The sequence below is a fragment of the Mytilus galloprovincialis genome, chromosome 2 (assembly GCF_965363235.1).
Source record: "Mytilus galloprovincialis chromosome 2, xbMytGall1.hap1.1, whole genome shotgun sequence".
Classification (NCBI taxonomy): domain Eukaryota; kingdom Metazoa; phylum Mollusca; class Bivalvia; order Mytilida; family Mytilidae; genus Mytilus; species Mytilus galloprovincialis.
In genome coordinates, this window is record NC_134839.1 from 38,354,964 (window position 1) to 38,381,188 (window position 26,225).

The 26,225-nt window shown below is 33.0% G+C and overlaps 1 protein-coding gene across 1 annotated transcript; it reads left to right on the forward strand.

Moving 5' to 3' along the window:
- The first annotated feature begins 577 nt into the window (after positions 1-577).
- Positions 578-11,022, forward strand: LOC143063553 (hepatic lectin-like). The gene is made up of 5 exons (XM_076235760.1): positions 578-670; positions 2,159-2,253; positions 3,274-3,367; positions 8,679-8,892; positions 10,908-11,022. The coding sequence occupies exons 1-5, from the start codon at positions 631-633 to the stop codon at positions 10,939-10,941; spliced, it is 477 nt and encodes a 158-aa protein (XP_076091875.1). The 5' UTR covers positions 578-630; the 3' UTR covers positions 10,942-11,022.
- Positions 11,023-26,225: the final 15,203 nt, after the last annotated feature.

Below are 26,225 nucleotides of genomic sequence, written 5' to 3' on the forward strand. Positions count from 1 at the left end.
TGTATGTGATTTAATATCTTATGCATGTCTTATGCATGTTATGAACGAATTTTTAACAGTTTATGCAAAAGGTATTTTTTCCAGGTAAGGTCCAACGGGATGAAGAGCGGAAGATTTGATCTGTCATTCGAAAACGAGGAAACTATGCTCATAGAGTATATAGAAACCATAAAGCCTATATATACATTATCACATTTATACTGTACATGTATTGCTGCTTGTTTGAATTTAAAGTTTTGGATGACAAAATATATCCTCGATTCATAAGACAAATATACCGTATAGCGGGTTATTTCCGCAGGGTGCAAATTTTGCTTATATCGGGGATAGAACAAAATCGCAAAAATAAATTCCGCAAATTTAAAATTATACATGCATGCAAAGGTAATGATAAATATGTTGAATCCACCAACTAGTTCAATGAAAATCGCGAAAATAACCCGCTTTACGGTATTCCCCTTATAAAATAGTCTCAAAATTAAACAGCATGAATTGAAGAATGAGCAACAGACAGTTGAGAACAATCCAAAGTTCAAAGAACGAAGAGATCAACATTTGGCGACCTTGTCTAATCAAAAGTTAGTAAATGTTTACGATAAGGAATACGCTGAACAACTAAATTTTCACAGGATGGTCTCTTTAAATTTCTTATTTCTTGTTATTTATGCCGGTAAGTACAAAGATAAGTTTCAATAATGAGACATTGGTTAATTTAATTAGACAGCCTGTTTACCATAATGAAACAAATGTTTCTATTGTAGACAATTTACATGTATGATATTGAAGTCAAAGATTAAATGTAGGCTAGTACAGACATGTTTCTATATCAATTAGAACAATATGAGACCATAAATTGATGCATGTACCTAACACTTCTATGTAATCGTTAACATTAATTCTATGTTTATTACAAACAAAATGCCGCTCTCTTATAACGGTTATATATACAAATAAGTAAAATAACAAAAATACCTATCTCAGAGGAAAATTCTATACGAAAAATCCCTAATAATGACAAAATCAAAAGCTCATACACATCAAACTAATGGATAACAACTCACATATTCCTGACTTGGTAAAGGCATTTTTCTGTGTAGAAAATGGGGGATTAAACCTAGTTTTGAAGCTAGCTTAACCTCTCACTTATATTATCATAACAACTATTGTCAATGGTCTCCTTATAACATTTACCGGTATTGCCTTGAATGTTGTTGAATAAATTAGGCAATTATCTTGACAACTGTCATAGAGAAACTGTACAAGTTAAAAATAAGCCAAGACATCAAACACTGTCCATCGACACTTTTTATGAATCATGGGCGTGAAATAATCGTTGACATTGTATATGTGTTTTCGGCAATCATTTTGAAATTTATGATTATTGACGGTGAGAAAGTTTTAGAGCACAACAAACGGCCTAATGTATCTACAAACAAGAATGTGTCCAAAGTACACGGATGCCCCACTCGCACTATCCTTTTCCATGTTCCATGGACCGTGAAATGGGGTAATTATCTAATTTGGCATTAAAATTAAAAAGATCATATCATAAGCAACAAGTGTACTAAGTTTCAAGTTGATTGGACTTCAGCTTCATCAAAAACTACCTTGACCAAAAACTTTAACCTGAAACTCCCACTTTCATTTTCTATGTTCAGTGGACCGTGAAATCGGGGTCAAAAGTCTAATTTGGCTTAAAAATTAGAAAGATCATCTTATAAGCAATAAGTGTACTAAGTTTAAAAGTTGATTGCACTTCAGTTTCATCAAAAACTTCCTTGACCAAAAACTTTAACCTGGACGGACGGACGGACGGACGGACGAACGGAGCCACAGACCAGAAAACATAATGCCCCTCTACTATCGTAGGTGGGGCATAAAAAGAACGAAAAACAAATATGTAACACAGTAACAAAAGATAACCACTGAATTACAGACTCCTGACTTGTCATTAAATTGCATTTCCATGTATTTTATAATAGAGTGTTTATGACCTCTTGTCTCAAAATTTGAGATACCATTTGGAATATATTTTTTAAATTGCCACATTTATTTGTTTTAGTTTATCTTTCTGAATGTGTTTATTTGTACTTTTTTTCTTTTTGAATTCAAAAATTTCTAAAACAACTCATGCATACTTTCTATTTGCTCTCAACAGGTGCAGTAAATGCAGGATGTCCATTTGGTTGGTACTATTTCTCCGAATCTTGCTATCTCTTCAGTTCATACAAGCTTGACTGGTTCAGGGCAGCTGTAAGTGGAAACAAATAAGGTCATATGAACCCCATTTTGTTGAAAAAATAAACTTATACAAGCAAAATAATATGACATAGTAAATTAATTTCTTTAGACAAAACACGAATAAACTACTAGGACAAAGTAAATGGATTTCTAAATAAATGGTAACAAACTAATAAAATACCCAAAAAATGTAAGACATGGATTTCTTGAGGCAACACATAAAACATTCTAGAATATAATACTTGATGATGATGAGGATACTGAAGATGATGAGGATGATTTACCTGGCTTTATTAGAAAAGCTCAAAACCAAATATGTGAAAGCAAAGGAATAAATAAATTAAAACAGATTAGCAATATGACAAGAAGGGACCTTAAGATAACAAAAAATCGTATTGAGGTAAATAGATAAATAACTATCATTTGCACGTATTAAATAAAAGCGCGCACATGTAATGCTAATCGTTAACCAATATAAATTATCCCATGGGACCAAAACAGATCTCATGGGATTTAACCAAAATCCCATGGGATAATGGTCGATCCATGGGATTTTGCCCTGTCCAATAGGATATTAAAAATCCCATGCTTTTTCTAAATCAAATAGCAAAATCGATATAATAGTAACAGTAGAAAACCAATGAAATTATTGAATCCCATATAATTCCGCACATTTTGGTTATATACATGACATTGTAGCTCTTATTTGAGGCGGCGGCGGATTTGCAAATTAGTATTTTGCAAATTAAAAGTGTCCAGTGTTAAATAACTATCATTTACATGTCTTAAATAAAAGCGCGCACATGTAATGCTAATCGTTAACCAATATTATTTCTCAGTGACGGAAAGGATGTATAGAAATTATTCCATATATACTAGTATTTCAAAGAGAATTTCGGAAAATCACAACATCACATAAACAAGGAATTGTCAATGTCTTTAATTTCTACGCTTTTTGTACTTATAGTGTCGAATAGAGATACTTTTATTTTCTTGTAATCAATAAAATAGTCTGTATTTCGTAATTAACACGCATCTTGTAATGCTCACCATTCAAATCTAGTCATTGTTGAAAGCAAGGAAGAAGAGATATTCTTAAGGAACACATCAATGACATTAAAAAGAGGTAAACATTTAAAAAAAAAACTGAATCTTATATAAAAAAAGTATACACAAAAATTCCCCTGTCTTCTTTGTTGAGTTTTTCATTAAAAAGATTGTTTTCATAACAGCAAATAAAGCTTTTAAATTTGGCACAACTTTTTGGAATTTTGGGTTCTCAAAGCTCTTCAACTTTGTAATTGTTTGCCTTTATAACTAGTTTTGCCCAAACTTCAAAATGAACCAATACACCCGAATGTATCTATTGCAAATGTTTGGTATTCAGCCGTTTGAGAAAACCCTGTAAAAATATTATTAAGTTAACAACAACCAGGACGTACTACCAATAGTGATAAAACTTGGACATCAGTTATAGAGAACTTCATCATAGATGCAAGGATTGAAATTTTGTATTGCACCAGACGCGCGTTTGGTCTACAGACTCATTAGTGACGCTAGAATAAAAGAAAAGTAAGTGAAACGACAAAATAAAGTACGAAGCTGTTATAAAGTTCACCTCACTTTATTACCGTATCATCTGTTACAGTAATTATAATTGACAGATCAGCAACTCTCACATGTCTGCACATTCTTAGATAAACATGTAATTAAATAGATCAATGAAGTTCTTATACACATGTTGTCATTCTGTAGTCTGACCATCAAACGATGTACTTGTTAATAAATTAGTTATAGAAACTGGATTGTATTATGCCGATTTAACAAAACTAGTGAAGGACCACCGAGATCCAGTACCATCAGAAATCATTCAGAGGTTTAAATTTAACAGTGGGACAAGACACAGCGACGAGTCAGTGAGGACATTTATTGCAGCACTAAGAAGTCTGACAGAACACTATAATTATGGTGACACGTTAAACGCAATGTTACGTGACAGGTTAGTCGTCGGGATAAAGAGTGACCGCATACAGAGGAGGCTGTTAGCAGAGCCGAATTTAACATTTGAAAAGGCATTGGAAATTGCTACCGCTATGGAGACTGCAGAGAAGAATGCACAGGACATCCAAGCGAGTGGGACAAATGGAACATTTCAGAAACAAATCAACAAAGTTTCAAAATCATATACAAGAAACAATTCTGGAAATTCGAAACAAGGAGATTGTTACCGGTGTGGAGGAAATCACTTAGCCGCTGAATGCAGGTTTAAGGATGCAAAATGCCACAGTTGTAAAAAGAAAGGACATATCGCAAAGAAATGCCGTAACAAATCTGCCAATGGGAATTTAAGTGAAAATCATAGAGAGTTTAAATCACGTTTTAAACCACGTGCTCATTTCATGGAGCAGGATGAAAGTAGTGAAAGTGAAAATGAAGTTTACTCAGTTTTTCATTTTGGAAATAAATCTAATGAGGCATACAAAGTGCAAATCAATGTAAATGAATGTGAAATAGCCATGGAAATAGATACCGGAGCGTCAGTTTCTATCATGAGCGAGGATACTTACAAGGAATACAAGTCGAAATTCAGAATCGAACCGACAAGTGCTAAACTCCGAACATATATGGGAGAGCAGATTCCTGTAATAGGACGTGCAATCGTCAATGTCAATTACAAAAAGGAAAGCCCAAAATTACCATTACTAATAGTGAAGCGTAAAGGTCCGAATTTACTTGGCCGAGACTGGTTGAACAAACTCCAACTGGATTGGAAGGATATTTTCTCCGTCGTTGGAAGTGATAATCAATCAAGTGATTTGAATGTGATCTTGGAAGCAAATAATGAGGTTTTAAAAGATGAACTTGGAACTGTAAAAGGCATGAAAGCCAAGATTTATGTTGATGAGAGTGCCGTACCGAAATATTTCAAGGCTCGCCCTTTGCCGTATGCGTTAAAGGATAAAGTGGAGATGGAACTTGAACGTCTTGAGAAGGAGGGTCAGATTCAGCAAGTGGAATTTTCCGACTGGGCCGCTCCGATAGTACCTGTAGTTAAGGAGAACGGATCTATTAGAATTTGTGGTGACTACAAGGTAACCGTTAATGCCGTTTTCAAAGTTGGATAATTATCCTATTCCTAAAACAGAGGATTTATACGCAACGCTTGGAGGAGGACAAGAATATACAAAATTGGATTTAAACCAAGCATATCAACAGATTGAACTTGATGAGGACAGTAAGAGGTATGTGACTATAAACACGCATAAGGGTTTATTCAGATACAATAGACTTCCGTATGGTGTAGCGTCCAGCCCAGGTATTTTCCAAAGAACACTTGAAAATGTTGTTCAAGGTATAGCCAATGTTTTGGTTCGAGTAGATGATATACTGATAACGGGTAAAACAAGGGAGAAACATCTTAATACTCTTTCTGAGGTATTGTCTAGATTTAAGAGAATTGGAATTCGGTTAAAGAAACAGAAGTGTGTGTTCATGGCCGAAGAAGTTGTTTATTTGGGATTTAAAATAAACAAACACGGAATATATCCAGTTGAGAGTAAAGTTGAGGCGATCGATAAAGTACCAAGTCCGACAAATGTGACAGAACTGAAAGCTTATCTTGGAATGCTGAACTATTACAATAGATTCTTAGCGAATTTGTCTCACTTGTTAAAGCCGCTACATGTACTTCTACAGAAAGACACAAAATGGAGTTGGGAAAAAGAACAGGAAAAAGCGTTCATAGAGTCAAAACAGCTGTTGAAATCCGCATCAGTACTTGTACATTTCGATTCGAAAAAGAAATTAATTTTAGCATGTGATGCATCACCATATGGATTAGGCGCCGTACTTTCGCATGAAATGGACGACGGCAGCGACAGACCAATAGCTTATGCATCTCAAACACTTACATCAGCAGAGAAGAATTGTTCCGTTCTTGAGAAGGAGAGTCTGGCCATAATATTTGGTATCAAGAAATTTCATCAATATTTGTATGGACACCCCGTTACAATCATAACCGATCACAAGCCGCTCATAGGTTTATTTCGAGAAGATAAACCTATACCTACAATGGCCGCATCTCGAATTCAAAGGTGGGCACTGACTTTAGCTGCATATGAGTACACGATTGTATACAAAGAAGGGAGTTTGAATGGTAATGCGGACTTAGTAGACTACCGCTGAAACCAAACATTGAAAAGACACCAACGCCAGGTGATACTATATTATTAATGGAACATTTAGCCACTACGCCAGTTGATGCTAAACAAATTCAAAAGTGGACACGCAAGGACACAATACTGTCTATGGTGCTTAGATACATTTTGAATGGATGGCCGTCAAAATGTCCCAGTGAAGACATAAAACCGTATTATAGCAGAAAAAATGAATTGTGTAGTCAGGACGGATGCATATTGTCGGGAGGAAGAGTAATCATACCACAACCAGGACGTGAAGCCATGTTAAATGAATTACACCAAGGACATCCAGGGATTACTGGAATGAAAAGTCTAGCAAGAAGCTATATATGGTGGCCGGGAATGGACAATGACTTGGAATTAACTGTAGTTAGTTGTTACAGTTGTCAGGAAAACCGCAAGTTACCAGCAGAAGCGCCGTTACATCCGTGGGAATATCCGAGCCATCCGTGGTCAAGAATACACATAGACTTTGCAGGACCATTTATGAACATTTCTAATCATGGTTGATGCGTATTCAAAATGGATAGACATACACGTTATGAATTCTACAACATCCGAAGCTACGATTGCAAAACTTCAACAAACGTTTGCAACACATGGATTATGTGATCTTATTATTAGAGATAATGGAGCCGCATTTACTAGTAAGGAATTCGCCGATTATGTGAAATCAAATGGAATTGAACATCGCACTTCTGCGCCGTGGCATCCAGCTAGTAATGGTTGTGCTGAACGAGCAGTTCAGAGTTTCAAAGAAGGAATGAAGAAAATCAAAGAAGGAACTATCCAGGAAAAGTTGAACCGTTTTCTTTTCAACTACCGTATTACACCACAAACAACGACAGGACTGGCACCGTCAGAATTGCTAATGAAAAGGAAACTCAAGTCACGTCTAGATTTAGTTTTTCCAAATATCGAGAAGCGAGTTCAGGAGAGACAAAAAACAGAAACATTATCACGATAAGAAATCTGTGAACAGACAAATTAATGTAGGACAGGGAGTATTTGCCCGAAATTTCGCAATTGGTTCAAAGATTAAATGGATTCCAGGAGAAGTTATAAAACAATCAGGACCACTTTCATTTCATATTAAATTGCAAGATGGACGTGTCATTCGTAGACATATTGACCACATCAGAGTACGAAACTTCGATTGCACAAACAACGAAAATGAAGAAAAATGTGACAATGACAGTGATTTGTTTGAGCCAGAAATAACTATACCGATAAGTACTCCCGAGACCGAACAACCGCAAACCGAGAAACCGTCAAACATGACTGAACAAATGGAACCACGCTATCCGAAGAGAATAAGAAAAGAACCATCGCATTTAAAGGATGTTGTGTTGAAATAAATGGTTGATTTATAAAGAGGCATAATAATCCTCACAACCGTTTGAAGTGCATTAAGTACTTCGCAGTGCATGTGTGTACATATCAATTAGTGTAAGAAATAACAACAAGACCAGTGCGAACATTTTTATTTTTATTTTCATAGTAGGACATAATTATATTTTCAGTGCAGACAAACTTTAACGAATGAATCTTTGTGATCAGACATTTTTATTTGTTTTCAAACTGATATGGACTTATCAATCAGTAGCCGTGAAAAGACATTAATTTTCTGTAATTGAGTTAATTTGTTTTTAATTTGTTTTTATCTAAGGCCGGAGAAGTGTTATAAAGTTCACCTCACTTTATTACCGTATCATCTGTTACAGTAATCATAATTGACAGATCAGCAACTCTCACATGTCTGCACATTCTTAGATAAACATGTAATTAAATAGATCAATTGAAGTTCTTATACACATGTTGTCATTCTGTAGTCTGACCATCAAACGATGTACTTGTTAATAAATTAGTTATAGAAACTGGATTGTATTATTACATAGCAAATATATTACAGAAGCTAACCACAAATTCCTAAAGGTTTTGTAAAATACAGCCAAGGTAATCTATTCATAAGGTAGGAAGCCTTAGTATTTAAAAAAAATAGTCCTGTTTTCATGGACTTCACCATTTTTAAATGTACATTGAGCCTAATTTTGTTATTTCATTTTAAAAAGCCATTGTTCGTGCAGAATAAGACAATATTCAATTTGGACGATCTTTCTATGTTTTTATATGTATTTATGAAAATAGTTTACTTCTTATAATTCTAAGGTTAGGATAACGATATGTAGAATTCTAATATTCTATATATTTGACTATATTTCATTGTCTTGTTTTAAGGATTCTGGTTGGACTCAACTGATGATGTGGTTGAAGGATACTGGAAATGGGCAACAACAGAGGCAAATTTGACTTATACTGACTGGTATCCAGGACAACCTAGTAACGGTGGTAGCACACACGATGAAGACTGTGCACATATATATCCGGGTCTAAGTTACAGATGGAATGACGTCCATTGCACGTATGAAGAATATTTCATTTGTGAGGACGAGTAAGTTTTATGTGTAGTGGAAACAACTACTCTTATACATTATTATGCAGCGATCCCATCGTTAAATTTGTGATAAGTGTACAAAACAACTACTCTAATACATATGCAGCGATCACACCGTTAAGTGTGTAATAAGTGTACAAAACAACTACTATAATACATAAACAGCGATCCCATCGTTAAGTTTGTGATAAATGTACAAAACAACTACTCTATACATATAAAGCGATCCCATCGTTAAGTTTGTAATAAATGCACAAAACAACTACTCTATACATATGCAGCGATCCCATAGTTAAGTTTGTGATAAATGTACAAAACAACTACTCTATACATATGCAGCGATCCCATCGTTAAGTTTGTGATAAGTGTACAAAACAACTACTCTATACATATGCAGCGATCCCATCGTTAAGTTTGTGATAAATGTACAAAACAACTACTCTATACATATGCAGCGATCCCATCGTTAAGTTTGTGATAAATGTACAAAACAACTACTCTATACATATGCAGCAGTCCCATCGTTAAGTTTGTGATAAATGTACAAAACAACTACTATAATACATATACAGCGATCCCATCGTTAAGTTTGTGATAAATGTACAAAACAACTACTCTATACATATGCAGCGATCCCATCGTTAAGTTTGTGATAAATGTACAAAACAACTACTCTATACATATGCAGCGATCCCATCGTTAAGTTTGTGATAAGTGTACAAAACAACTACTAGTGGCACTAGTGCTCTACACATATGCAGCGATCCCATCGTTAAGTTTGTGATAAATGTACAAAACGACTACTCTATACATATGCAGCGATCCCATCGTTAAGATTGTGATAAATGTACAAAACAACTACTCTATACATATGCAGCGATCCCATCGTTAAGTTTGTGATAAGTGTACAAAACAACTACTCTATACATATAACCCCCATGTTAAGTTTGTGATAAATGTACAAAACAACTACTCTATACATATAAACCCCATGTTAAGTTTGTGCTAAGTGTATCATAAAAACTACCCTTTACGTAGACACTCAGTCGTTAAGTCTGTACATGTGCTAAAATTCAAATGACTCTTCACCGGGCGACTTCGTAGTCAAGTTTGTGTTTAGTGTACACTTAACATTGACTGAGACTCCGTCGTTAAGGGTTAAGTGTACAACTTTTTTAATTGACATATATTAAAAAGTTAAGTATGTGTTAAGTGTACAATATACAAATACTCTTCATGTTGGCAGATACTCAGATTTTTTGTTTGTGATAGGTGTATCGATACAACTTCTCTTTAAATTGGCAGAGACTCGGTTGTTATGTCTGTGCAAAGTCTATCAAAATGAGTACTCTTTACATTAGCAGAGACTCAGTCGTCAAGTTTGTGTTAAGTGAACAAAAAACAACTAATCTTTACTTTGACTGTGACGTCGGCATTGAAATGGATCTAAGTGTACCAGCATAACTTTTTTTATATGGCATTAATTGAATATCAAGCTTTTGTTAATTGTGCAAATTCAACTTTTTCTTTACGTTAGTAACATCTTCGTTAGACAAGGGTCACAATCCAGTCCACTCGTGAATATCCGCTTATTGCATGCATGGAAAAAAATCTTCAATAATATTTCAAACACGATTCTTTGTTCACAGATTGAATTTGTTGTTTGCATGAAAACAAATGACTCCAGGTCAATATGTCAGCCTTCAGGTTAAAAGTAATGCTGAAAAAATAAAGTTGGATAATATATACAATTTTTAAACTTCAATGCATTATTACAGCGATGTTGTAACAAATAGTCACCTTAACGTTAAACTATACCATGCATTAGTGTTCTATGTTCACTGTGTTGTCTTTAACCGTGATGCCACTATACTTACGTGTAGTAAATAAATGATAAGGTCTACTATTTCTTCTTTTACTTCTACTCAGACTACTTATATTATTATTTAGAATTCTACCAAATTGAAGGACACTTTAAAAAAATAGTTGTAATCAATCGATTATTTTTGTAGATATCCAGGAGATGGCGATAATATCATTGGCTAATAGAAAGTGTGTTATATCAATAATACATATCTATTATTTTTTTCTGTTATTAAAAATAAAACTAAACAATCTGGTTATAAATTTTGACCAATGAGTTTGAATGTCCCTTTGGTATCTTTCGTGGGTTTTTTTAGTTGATAATTTAACAGTGATACATAATTAATTGAGTTCAAAAAGTCACTACAGACACGGGCATAGCGAACGAGTTGGGATATATAAACACCACATCACTGTCCAGAAAAGGGAAATTGACAATAGGGAACGACAAATCGTTCCTATTATCGTAATTATTTTAGTAGAGTTTCACGAGTAAAGCAAAATTATATTAATCTACAGAAAAACAACTATTGCTGTTATCTAATATAATTAGTTTATTCAAAGTAGACCTGTACTCACTTGAAACACGAGCTATAGCCAAACTCAGTAAAGACCTTTGTCAGTTCCATTAAAGAGACAAATTCAATAACACTTACTTTATCATTATGATATATTTGGTTAAAAATCTACTGCCAAATTATACCCAAAGGTACTTTTTTAACTGTTAGCCTTTGATGGCTATACTTTCGACAAACTTTGTGGAATTTTGCTTCAAAATTTCAGTCATTTTACAAAATGACTAGTTATTTTTAGTCATTTTGTATAATGCCTGTCAAGGTTAGGCATTTTCTAAATTGCCTGAAAATTCAGTCATTTTACAAAATGCCTGTAACATATACATAGCTTGTACCAAAAAGTTAATGTGTCAAAATATCGGACATTTAAAGAAAATTTTATAAAAAAAACAAAACACTGTAGACATACACACCTCTATTATAAATAAAAAAGCTGTTTAGCTCAAAAACTGAAGGAGATAGCTAGACATATATAGATATAGGAAGATGTGGTGCGAGTGCCAATGAGACAACTCTCCATCCCAATAACAATTTATAAAAGTAAACCATTATAGGTCAATGTACGGCCTTCAACACGGAGCCTTGGCTCACACCGAACAAAAAGCTATAAAGGGCCTATATATCCGGACAGAAACAGACGAACGGACGGATGGATGGACGGACAGATCCAAATTAACGAACGTGCTCGACATTTTGTCACGTGAGGGGAGGGGGGAATGTGAAATAGAATTAAGAGGCCATAGTTTACCTGTACATTGAACAGCTAGGTAAGAAGTATCATTGCACTCCAGGAATCGGTATAGGTTTGGCATGAAATTTTGTCACTTACATAGAACTCCAGACAAAACAAAGTACACATTTGAAATGGCAAACAAATAAGGTCTAAGTTTGAACATATTTGAGTACATAACACCTAAAAATAAGGTTCTACATGGACGAACAGATACTGCAGTTCATTACACAGGCGTGATGGGTTTCAACTTCAAAGTTTAAAAATTCTGGAAAAAGGGGGGCCAGAAACGGCCCTTATCATACCTTGTCCTTTATGCAATCAAGACAGAAAAAATATATATGATGTGATACAGGACGACTTTCTACTAGAAGATAATTAAGAAAATATGGAACAGGGCAACGAGCAATAACTCTGACATTTTTTAATAAATTTGACGTATTTAAATCACAACACTTCTTTATATTTTGAACAATAAATGTAATAGTCTAGATGCACCAGAGTTATCGTTCTTACAGCCAACAATAACATATGCATATGGATCGAGCGTCTGGATAATCGAGTCTATAAATGTAAAGGCCTTAGCGTTTAATGTAGAAATTTTGACAAGACTGTAGATATATTAGTTTAAAACATATGTATTTATAGTGGATTGGGACACAAGTCATTGCAACTTATATTAATCCCTTTCCACTTTGCGGGTGCGAGTGCTGCCTTGTAGCGGCATTAGCCTGTTCTTTTTCGAAATCTACAATTAAGAGTGTCTTTTCGTGCAAGAGCTATTGCTCTCTCTTATCAATAAATGCTAGCCCTTAAGTACGGAACGATTTCTTTCATACTTATTGCTATAGATTTACGAATCCTTTTTCGTTTAATCTTTTACCAGCCGAGTAGTCAGTACTTATAAATTAACTGTTTACCAAACTTTGAATTTTTGAAATACTAAGGCTTTTCTACCTCAATAATAGATAACCTTAGCTGTATCTGGTAAAACTTCAAGGAATTTTTGGTCGTCAATGCTCTTCATCTTCGTACTTTAAAGGCCTTTTTCACTTTTTTTTATTCGAGCGTAACTGGGTCTTTTGTACGGAAGCCGATAAGGGCCATTCAAAAAAAATAAATTATGTCGTAATTACGACATAGCATGTCGTAATTTCGACATAACATGTCGTTATTACGACATCGCGATGTCGTTATTTCGACATGACATGTCGTTATAACGACATCGCTATGTCGTAATTTCGACATAACATGTCGTAATAACGACATCACTATGTCGTAATAACGACATCGCCATATATATAAAAGAATATGTATTATGATTGCCAAGAGACTAAATGACACAGAAATTAACAACTATAGGTCATCATAATGCCCTCAATAATTAGAAAAAGCCCCCGCATAGTCAGCTATAAAAGAGGGACGAAAGATACCAGAGGGAGAATCCCCGAAATGCTGTGTGGCAGACAGTGTTACGTATAAATTATTAGCTCCCTTGGTAAAACTCCAAATTTCATATTTAATGTATTTCATTGTTAAATAATTTACATGAAGCTTAATAAGTATATATTTGTTAATTGCATAGCTTTTGCTATTTGAATCCATTGGTTAAAGATATTTATTTATATTGTAAAATTTAATATTTGCATCGTCGCAAAATCTTTGGTTACCTTCTTTGGTTTCCTTCTGTGAGAAACTTATATATTTTATAGAACCCATCGAAGTTCATTTAACTACCGGCGTATGGGGAAAGGCTACATAGCCAGTCAAGGACGTTAAAAACTTCAATTTTTTGGAAGAATAATAAGTGGAACTATACGTGGACTGACATTCAGTCCTACCAAGGCAAACTAAGCTTTCCACATCCCAATCAATAAGCGCAAACTACATGGCTTCTTGTAATTAGGGTGAATTGAAGTATTGATTGCTCTATTTCTACTTTCAAACGTTGGGCACGATGTTCCTACAACACCACGTTACACTTAAAATGCGGCGTCGAAGAGGGTTTTTGACTTCGATTAATTTGCAAATTTTATTCGGTTTTTTATATGTTGGTTGATTCTGGTTCTGTTCGTTTTGTGATGTCATTTTATCATAAGTTACCTCAAGTTGTGGAAATGATTCGATTTAATAATGTTTATCCTTTAAGTTATTTCAACAAAAAATGCAGAACTGTCGCAAGTAATGTAGGAAGGAAAGATGGGAGGAAGTACATGTATACGGTTTTCAATAAAAAAAAATTTTTTTAGATGTACAAAACTTTTATCATAGGATGTTTAACTTTCAAGGTGCATATCATCTGTCATTGTAAAATTTCTATATCTTAATTCAACTCCAATTCAAATATATCTGACACTGCAAGTAAATCGGACATTTTTACCCTTGGTTAAATTTGAATAGAATTGTATTTTCCCTGGCACACAAGTTGTCGAAATACACCCCTTCAATTACTTGACCCTTGGCTTGAGAATTATTTCCCAAGTCATCTATAGTGTTCAACTTCTGATATACATTTTAAAATATAGTAATCTACTCCTGGGTCGTCCGCGAAAACGGCTAATATAATCCCGGGTTTTTTTATTAATTCGATGAAACAGTTTTCGTCGCTGTTTGGGATTCGTCTTTCAATTACCTCCATTTCATGCACAAGTTTATATTGACGAAAAGTTCCGGCTTCGCTAGTACAGGAATTACTTTCATCACGACAGTTATAACATGAATAGCAGGACAAATTGCGAATTAAAACATTCCGTGAACTGGTATTAAGTCTTTTATTATTGGTGATTGCACCTTACTGAAGTGACGACTTTAAATTGTCTATTTCAGAGTACTTCCGCAACATAAATTTCAATTCGCATTTTACATTTAGAGGACTGTCTTGATGTCTCCAATTTGTCATTGCAAAAGTTGGACGAAGATCATGTGATTTTTTCCCCATTTCCCCATTCTATCAAATAAATCGTTAAAAGCTATTTCTATAAACGATTAATAAAAATTGCAAAATTTAACCTGTGTCGAACCTATGTCCCCGGGCGGAGTCTATAGCAACATGCACTATTCTTTTTTTCGGCAGCAATCATCAACCTTTTTTTCCAAATTTCATAACATGATTTGTTGTTAATTATCATGAACATTTAATTGAAACTTTAGCATATGTAACGTCGGAAATTATCGTCTTTCGGATTTTAGACGTTTTCAGATGTTTGGACAAATTGGCTACCGTTTTGTAATGCGTGGAATCATTTTATTCCTTGAAGACCCACCAAATATGTAGTTAATAAGAAAAGAATCTTGGCATTTTTTACTCTTCGTGTATCTAACTTTTGTTTTGATCAATTACAAAAAATACGCGTTAACTGCTTTGAAAATGAAATATCAACGTGGACAAAATGGCTACCGTTAGAAAAACGACTGTGAAGAGAAGATTTTATTGAATTAGCAATATTTGAACTCACGAACAATGAGGCAAATATTTGTACTTTTGTTAGATATTATTGGTGTCTTACTCTTTTTATTCATTTTCTGCTATATCTACTTATAAAATTCACTTTCAGTCGTTGAGTTAACGAAATACGTCGTTGGACATTTTTCTTATTCCAGCTTAATATGCAGCCACCGAGTCAAATGAAATTTGGCAAAATAACGGCTTTAACGCCACAAAGAACCGACACATGTCGCTGTTCCTGCCAAGAATCAAAAAGATCAGAGAATAAGAAATAGGATCACTTTACATAAGAGTTAAAACAGTTTTTCATAAATGTAACGTTGGACATCCGTTTTTTTTCACATAGCTTTGTTATTTTAATCCTCAAATAAACTAGGTATTACTTACTAAATGATGAAGAGCTGTAAAAACATAATTTAAAACATATATTGATTTTGTTTTAATATTGGTTCGTGTTTTCTAACATTTTTATTTTGTTTTGCGGATGAAATTTTGAAGATTCTGTTTTAAATCCTAGGGGTTGTAGGAACATCGTGCCCACCGTTTGAAAGTAGATATAGAGCAATGAATACTTCAGTTCACCCTTATTACAAGAAGCCATGTAGTTTGCACTTCTTTACAGGGAGGTGGACAGCTTGGCTTGCCTTGGTAGGACTGAAACAAATAGAAGTTTTTATTGACCTTGACAGGCTATATAGCCCTTCCACGATCGGAACTTTGTTGAACTTCAATGGGATCTATAAAATATATAAGTTTCTTACAGAAGGTAACCGAAGAAGGTACCAGAGATTTTGCGACGATGCAAAAATTAAACTTTACAATATAAATAAATATCATTAACCAATTAATTCAAATAGCAAAAGCTATGCAATTAACAAATATATACTTATTACGCTTCATGTAATTATTTGACAATGAAATACATTAAATATGAAATTTGGAGTTTTACCAAGGGAGCTAATAATTAATTAATAACACTGTCTGCCACACAGCATTTCGGGGACTCTCCCTCTGGTATCTTTCGACCGTCCATCTTTTATAGCTGACTATGCGGGGGCATTATGATGACCTATAGTTGTTAATTTCTGTGTCATTAAGTCTCTTGGCAATCATAATACATATTCTTTTAAATATATAGCGATGTCGTTATTACGACATAGCTGTCATTAAAATGACATAGTGTATGTCGTTATTACGACATGTTATGTCGAAATTACGACATAGCATGTCGTAATTTCGACATAACATGTCGTTATTACGACATAGCGATGTCGAAATTACGACATAGCGATGTCGTTATAACGACATGTTATGTCGAAATTACGACATAGCGATGTCGTAATAACGACATGTTATGTCGAAATTACGACATGCTATGTCGTAATTACGACATAATTTATTTTTTTTGAATGGCCCTTATCGGCTTCCGTACTTTTGTAGACGAAACGCGCGTCTGGCGCAAATACAAAATTCAATCCTGGTATCTATGATGACTTAATTTACGCAGGTTCTTACATGTAGAATTTCACAACCAAAAAGATTGATTATAGTACTAACGTTTCTAAAGTGTATCAATTCTCTAGATAACCAAACTTCTGTTTTAATGTGTTTTTTAAAAGACATTTCCTTACATTGACAAAATTGACCTCAACTGGAATAAAAAGGAATTGACTTTCTAAATACAAGTACAAGATAAACTAAGCATATATTAGTGAAATCCTACAAAAAGATACTTTGGAAAAAATTAGAAAAAGATTAAAAAAAAACAAACATACCACCATACTATAAATCTCCAAATATTTCTACATTTCTTCTCGCCAATCTAGAAAAGCACTTCGGATGCATGTTACAAATAAGGTGTTTATTTCATTGGCGATCTTTTAAAGTATGAAATATTTATTCAAGAAAAAAGATTGTTATATAGAAAAAAGTTTTATAAAAAAAGACATTTCTAAATTTTACGGGTTTATTTAATATTTCAACTTACATTGTCATTGCGTGTTATTTTTTTCTAAAGCGAGCTCAAATTCTTTTCATTTAGTGCTTAATCAATCTTATGAATACGCTACATGTGGGACAGAAAATGGGACGCTTTATAAATAAGTAAGTATATAAATGAGAGATATTATTAAGCAGGTAGTCATTCGCCGATATATCATTATAGAGAAATAATATCTTTTCATTCGTTAACGTTAACGCATAATGTATTGACATTTAAAAATGGTAACAATTCGTCCTGCGTCAAAAAGAATAGAGAGAAGTTTCTTTTTTGTCTCAGACTGTTGTTTTTATTATTCAAAATCGTGCATATAACGTAATTAAATGTACTGCTGTATTTTTCTGTATTCTTGTCTTTCTCGATAACATGCAAAATCAAACCGAACTCCAACACCTCCAAAAGAAAATTTAAAATCAATAGGAATATATGTGGGAGAGAGTTCCGCAATTCCGTTAAAAGAATGCAAAATGCAACCATACGCGAACTCGGTTTAAAATTTACATAAAATCCGCTAAAATTTCAAGCAAAACAAAATTTGAAAAATTTATGAGAATAAATTTGAAACCAAAGTAACACTTTTTAGATATGGTATTGTTCTGTATTTACTTCCATCAGGAACATCAGAACCAAAAAGTTTCCAAAGCAAAGTGTGTTAATGTATTTGAATGCGTATCAAAGAGCTATACAACGAAAGGTACATAGAAATGATAACAAAAACAGTTTAGAATCAACTTGTGTCTGAGATATTTAGAATCTTTATCTTCTGAATATTTTCAAAATGTCGAAATGCATGTACCGGCGGTGTATACAGTTGAAATGAAGATAGCAATAACTGATATAACTGTTTTTCGCGATCGGATTTGACGTTGTTTAAAATTTAAACATACATTTCATATTTTACCGGCAAGGTGCTCATTATCTGGAGATTTTAATCTTAATGCAATTTAATAAAACTTCTGCATTTAACATATATTATAAAGTGTCAAATGTTGACTTTTAAAATTAAATGCTGACCATTTGTGCGCCTGTGTATTTCATATTTTAAGTGGGTTTTAATTATACTTTGGAAGCCTTATCCGATTTTGGTTATTCAAATGTAAATATTTAAAACTTGTTGGTAATTTGAAACTCAATACTTTTTCAGTATGCGTGTACTAATTTATAAGGATTTTATATGTGCACCGCTCTGTTTTGCGTTAACGAATAAAGAATATCGTTTTTTACACAAATAGGAGCAACCATTTGCGTTTCGGTGGCTGAGAAGAAATTCAAAATTAAAGACAGGATCGAATATTTAGAAAGAAATATTATTAGAATACTCTATGACCCTTAAATTTGTTTTCAACAACAAAAAATTTGATGGGTTGCCCTCAACCATTACCAACTATATTATTTTCGATCTAAAAAAATAGAGAAAGTTTCAATTGATCTTTATATAATAAAGATACACCTTGGTCATATGTGCAAGGAGAGAAACAATTCACCCAAGCTTTACAGAAGGAGTTTTATGGCAATAAAAGAAAAATAAATATGTTCATATGATGGATTTTTCTCTCAAAAAGTTCTATGGTCTTCTCCGTGACTTTGTTTATATATTGCCACGGGGAATTCATCTAAAAAAACTGCCGTAGATTTTTTGTACTTCTTGAATCGACTTTTCCCACAATTGGTACATGTATGAGTAAAACCTTTCATATAATCAAATTATAACCAACATCAAACATGCTTTCGTTGGATTTCAGAATAAAAAGTTGCTTTTGGTTTTCGTGTCTACATACTTGCTATTCTATTAGTGTCCTAGTTGATACCTGAAAATACAGGTCCTATCTAACCGGATATAAAAAAAATGAAATAGGCCGGAAAAGAATTAAGGGACTCTTGATGACCACCTGATTGCCGCAAAAAAAAAAAGTTTGATGTAATTTCAATAATGTTTATTACAAGTTGTGTTCATGCTTTTATGACGATAGAGCTATATCAAACTATCTCTAAATGTGACTAATCAATAATGGGACAGTTCTCAATTCAGCTTTATCTCGGGGGATGATGAGGCATATTGAAATTTGTCTTTAAAATTTTCGTAAAGTACCAGAAGGCGCAACGACTACAGTATGTTAAGATGATATACATAACAGAACTGATGAACATAGCCGTCTGGTCATCGTTGAACACAGGTGTCTGGTCATCGTTGATACTTATAATTTTCTTGTTTAATCGACCATTTTACCAGGGCCATAGATGTACGAATTGTTGGCCCAACTTGTAATTCTTACATGGCAATTTTTAAACGTTATTAAGAGTCTCAGTTACACCCAGGTCATGACCCTATTTACTGAACTAATTATTTGTTTTGTATCCTCTGGATATTGTACATGTAATACATACTGGTGACATTGTGTGAAAGAGATTTAACACGGATGGCCGGGAATGTTAGGTCGTTCGAATGAATTGGGAAGGTTTAAAAACTTTTAATTATATTGAACACGGAGTCTATGCTGCCTTATAGATGAAATTGAATATTCTCGTCAATAAGATTTTTGAAAACGGAATATTCATTCTCATTTTTAAGCGAGTTTCTTTCCCTTTTGTGACATCTATAATTATATCTTGCATTTTTTGTGCATCTATATTCATTTTACGTGCTCTTTTGGGTTAGAAAAAAATATGGGGAGCGTATAAAAAATATTAAAGTTTTTGTTTTCAATGCTCTTCAGCTGAGTTTTTCATTTGACCCTCCAAATGTTTTGATTCGGGCACTACTAGACAAAACACGCATCTGTCGTACACATGTATAAGCCTGGTATATTTGTGTTTTTTTTTTCTGTGTTCGGATGTTACTTATAAGATATTTCAGTGTAATTCAATCCATGTCACGTATTTGCACATAAGACGTAAAAGGTAATGGACAAAACTAGAATGGGTTTTTTTCAAGCAGCGTCGAAGACCCATTGGGATGTTTTCTATTCTTCGGTCGGGTTATTGCATCGTTGACACATGCCTCGTTTCCATCCTCTATTCTACTCACTAATGTCAGTTCATTACTACTGCTATTTATTTATTTCCTTTTTAGGAAAAATTTATACCAATCTTGCATATTACGTAAATTATTGGCATACATTAGAAAGGCTTATATATAGTGTATAGAAAATGTCATTAATATCATTTTTTGTCAAAGTAGCTTTACTGTGTCAATAATCCCTCTTTGCATTTAAAAAAAATATTTCTAAGTGGGTGTTTTGTTTATTAATGAACACATAGATGTGTATTACGTAACTCACTCATCTAAATTTAATTATTTAAACTTCTTAAAGACCTTGACGTGCAAGTCAACAATAGGATATCTAATCTATTCATTAAACATCACGATCTATGAAGTATGGTAATAGGAATGAAAGGCGGTTTTTACTGCCTAAACCAGGACATGAAATAAGATATTTCTAAATGTTTAACATTATCAAAAGATAAGTTTATGCCTATTGTTCAGACAGATGACATCGAATCTTTCTAGTTTTCAGTCACTTTTCAAATTCATTGCCATTTTCCATGTATGAAGACAACACAATTTGAATAATATAAATAACACGCGTACGACTTAATGGTTAATTGCTTGTTTTAGACATACTTTTTCTAATATCATGCATCAGAAATGAGAACAGTTTTCAAGCTTTCATGATTAATATCTCCTTTTTTCAAGCTTACAATGCTTTTAGGTGTTCATTGCTTGTGAAAATGAGACATCAATATATTCAAAATTCTAGTTTTATATATTGATATAACTTTGATGTATTTCCTCTGTTGTCATTTGTATGTCTGTCCTGCTCCTATGTAATAGTGTCTGATGTACAACAAGAATGTTCGTATCTTATATTACGTATACCATCTTTGAACTAACTAAACTCGACTGATAACAAAATATAACTTCTAATTTGGAATTTTCGTTACATGCAAAATATTTAGTGATCCCGCAGTTAGATGGGGCAGATCTCAGTCAATTTTTTCAAAGTAAGATTTTTTTTAAAAGGTCAAGGAATCTTTCATAATGTCGTATCTTTATATATGATATTTTTTTCAATTTGGTGCAACCAAACTCTTTTATGGATTTTACTTCATCACGAAAGCTACAACCCATAAATTTGAAAGCCAAGGACGTATAACTGTTCTTGAATAGGCGTGGATCTATTCTATATATACACTATAAAGTTCTGACACGATAGCATGTCATGTCATATGTCTTTTATGATATATGTAACGTGAAATGAAATGTCAACCGCATCATTCTTCCAAACTTCACTATGATATACTTTGTCTCTCAAAAACCTTTTACTTATATATTGTTCTTTTAGTTAATTTGCAATTATTAGCATTCTTATTTCGAAATTAAAACAGAAACAGGTGCATGAAGGTTTAAATATCTTTATTTGTATAAAAATGGTGAAAATCTTTTAAACATATTTTAAGAATCACCTATTTTAGTAGATATAACAATCTTTCAATATTGAAATTCCAGTGACACGTATAAACAGGACAATTATCCCATTCTCCTTGTCAGACTTTTAAATCAGAATTTTAAACGTTGTACATATGTATAAAGTTATTTTAATTAATAGAATTTGTTTAAAATTTAAAAACCACAATTATACAAACTACCTATAAAATTGATTTATTTACATGAAAAAGTTCATTAAAGTTAACGTTACTTTACAATCATTCGCATGTAGACTGATATCGTTATAATTCGTTTTCGGTTTAAATACCTTGCTATTTTTAAATAAAATAGATTAATCTTCAACAAGTATTTAACATTTGAATATGACTGTTCATTTGTAATAACCGTGTGAATGGACTGGTCATTTACCGACAGATATCCGAATTGGAAACCAAAATACCGTGAACAAAAAATTGGTCGATCACGAAGACCTTTTACGCTTCTCAGAATTGGATTTAATATCCTAGCCAGGTCAAAGGTTCATGAAGTATAATTAAATAATTTTCAATCTAATCTCAAACTTTATGGTCACGGAATTTGAGGGTTTTCTTAAAACCCTAACACATAGGGGTCAACCTAGTGATTGCTATTAACATTATAATGTCACGGTATGTCAAATTATTCAAAGCAATAAAAAAGTTGATTTTCAGAAAACGGATTTATAGGATGTACCGAGTAAATATTTATTATATTAGACGTACTATCGCAGTCCATCCTATATTTTAATGTCGAAAACGTAACAAGGGAAAATAATGTGTTACAACTTGGGAAAGTTCTTGGGTATTTCGGCAGTGACTTTGCATGAAGTGATGAAATTATAGTTCTTTCTTCCAACAGTTTTTTTTTCTACTTAAAATTATCAATTGCCTCTCACGAATACTGTCATTTTAATCAGTTTCTTATCATGAGACTTCATTAAACATTCAAAGATTTATTTATGTTGTGGTTGTCTTTCTAAAATTGTATTATATCTCTCCCCTTATTTTATTGATTTTGTATTTACATTGTGTCATAGATAAAATTTATTCGTTCAGTGTATGTTCACTTAATATGTCTTTTGATGAAGTTAAGCCATTTCAATTGATCTTTTAAAGTGTGTCCTTCTTTGTTGTGATGTTAAACTTTTGTTTCAGGTAGAGTATAGATTGGTACCTATTAAAACATTTAAACCCGCTGCATGTGTTTACATCTGACCTAAGTCAAGAATCTGATGTTCAGTGAATGTCGTTTGTTAATGTGGTTTATAAGTGTTTCTCGTTTCTCATTTTTTTTATAATAGATTATCCCGTTGGTTTACCTGTTTGAATGGTTTTACTCTAGTGATTTTTTTAGGGCCCCTTATAGCTTGCAGCAGTGGCGGATGCAGGAATTTTCGAAAGGGGGGGTGCTAGGCCAGGGCAAAGGGGGGGGGGGGGGGTGCAGGGGTGCAAAACATATGTCCCGATTCAAATGCATTGATCGGCCAAAATAAAGGGGGGGGTGCGCACCCCCGGAACCCCCCCCTCTGGATCCGCCACTGTTGCAGTTTGGTGTTCGTACTTTGACCTTTAATGGTTTACTTTAAATTTACAATTGTGATTTGAATGGAGAGTTGTGTCACTGGCAATCTTATATCACATCTTCTTATATCTTTATACTATAAATTTTAGATACAAATGTAAAGTAGAGACATACAGTAGTTACCCAGCAGATTCTAGACATTTAATAATTATTCTTATAACTTGCACAGACTGTAAAGTTCAGACGGATTGTTGCTATTCATCGACCTTGAATTTTTTTAATGTTTGGTCTGTTGACAAACTGATGCTTTAGTAGAGTTTGTCTACTTTCGTCTATGGCCGAACATTCTAAAATATAGTGAGACTCGTCGTCAATATCACCGGAATTACACAAAATACTAATTAGATTGTCCCTCTCAATATTTTGCAGTTTAACAATTTCCATAGGAACTTTTGCGCTAAAAATTCGAAATCTACATAAACATGATAAAGAAGAAATATTATCAAATGATGCCCTTGGGTTACAAGTTTAAGTTAAAGTGAAGCTAATGGATAGGGCGCATGTCAAATAAGTGGGCGCAATTGTAATCAAAAGCTGCGCGCAAATGTAATTGTAATGCGCACAAACGTAATGCACTGAATGGGTAGATACAAATGATAACACACACTAGAAGACAATTATAAAATCTGTATGTTGTTTGTTGAACAATCAAACAATCAAAATTGTTATTTCAAGTGTTTAGTTAAAAGATTTATAATAGTAAATATCAAAACTGGTGTAATTATGGTTTGAGCTACGACTGTTTTTTTTTATTTACAACTTGTACTTTAATGACAAATTTGAAATAATAACCACGCCTATATTGGACAATGGAATTGAAAAAATCGGGATTATATACAATTTATTGACCGTTAATGATGATATCGACTGAACCAGTACCTTTTTTAAATTATACAAGCCTTTGTCATTTGACCATCAAACTCCACACCTTTTTGTAAAGAGGACAACCTAATTACACCTTCTATCTAAAAATCAGCATGTCCCCATTGTCCACTTTTAGATTGAAGATCCTGATAAAAATGTCCTTTTTATGTAAATATTTGTAAAGATAAACACTAAGTTGTCCATCTTTATTAAAAGGAAAACAACTGAAGTGTAGCGATCTAGTATCAAATATAATGGAGAAAATTCAGTAGACATTGTTAACAAAGTGGTATTTTTCAATAATTAAATAACTTAAATCCGAACATTCCATCTTTTGTATCTGCTGCTCAAACGTTGGTGCATATGTATTATAAGCCTGCGTTCAACTTTCAGAGCAGCGTTTTTGAAATCAGTATCTGTATAAGCAAGCATTTTTATATGGTATCGTCCATTAGTGTTGTACCTTGTTAGTACGATTTATTCCTTGATATTGTAGAGTAATACTATAGACATTTTGATACTAAAAATAGATTTCCGGTGCCTAGGTTTTCTTCTTCTCATTAATAGAAAGAAAAAGAGAGGTGAGCTGTAATAAAGACTATAGTGTTTGTGCCGTTTGAAATTGTTCACAGAAAGTTGCGTCTCACTTACTCATGAACTAGGATATAGTGAAGCGTTTTCTGTTTTCAGAGAAAACTTTTAACTTTCAATTTATTTTTTTCGTTAATTTTATGCATTTTTAAAGCAAAGCATTGTGACTTCTTTTTATATAAAAAAAAAAAAAAAAAAAAAAAAAAAAACTCACTGGCACTACTACTACATTTACACTGGACTGGGCATGTAGATTTTTTGGTTAGTCGTAAAAACTTGTTTTCGAGTCATTTATTTCTGTAGGGTTAGTAGTATACATGGTTCTGCTTATTCAACCTTTCCCCTATCCACGATTAGTGGCATAACAGTACACATATGCGTTGAATGAAACCTTACGTCTGAATACCCAAATTCCGTAATGTAAGTTTTCTATGAAGTTAAAAAGTAAAGATGATTTGCATGATAATTTAAAATTTTATTTCATAACATAAGAGATAATAGAACCTATGGATACTTTTATCATCGCTAGTCCTTTAATCTCAGTGTTTTTTGTTTAAAAACATATTAAAAAATATTTATTATTATAATAATGATTGACAATTTTTACAGGTTATTATGTATTATGTCGATAAATTTTTATAACTGGGTGTTAACCAGTAATCTCAAATTTCATGTTTTTATGATGAAAAAAAATGTATTGTCATAGATGTGTTTTATATATAAAAGTAATATCCCATCAAAGAAATGCAAATCATGAAGCTATAAACATAAAATTTGAACAAAAAATATTAGAAATATTAAGTACTTTTTGTAAAATACTTCGTTTTAAGAGAACTTTTCATTACAAGAGTTCATTTGATAGTTACAATTTACTTTATGTACTGTGCAATATTAATTCAAGTCGTTAGACTTTGTAACTATATATACTTTACAGCTTACAAAATTTGTTTGAGAAACTGCAAATACCGTAATAAACTTTATAAACGACAATCGGCAATCTGTTAAAAATAGCTTTTATTTTCAGTTTTATTTATCCACCTTATTATTTTATATACCTTTACAGTGGAATATAAATTTCGACAGACAATTGAAACTAAAGGGGGCCATTTTTGGACTCTGAAATTGCAAAAAGTAATAAACTTATACAATTTTTTTAATTTATGTTAATTTTATTTATATACATTAAAGGTTAGTATAATCTGCATTTTAGTGCAGAA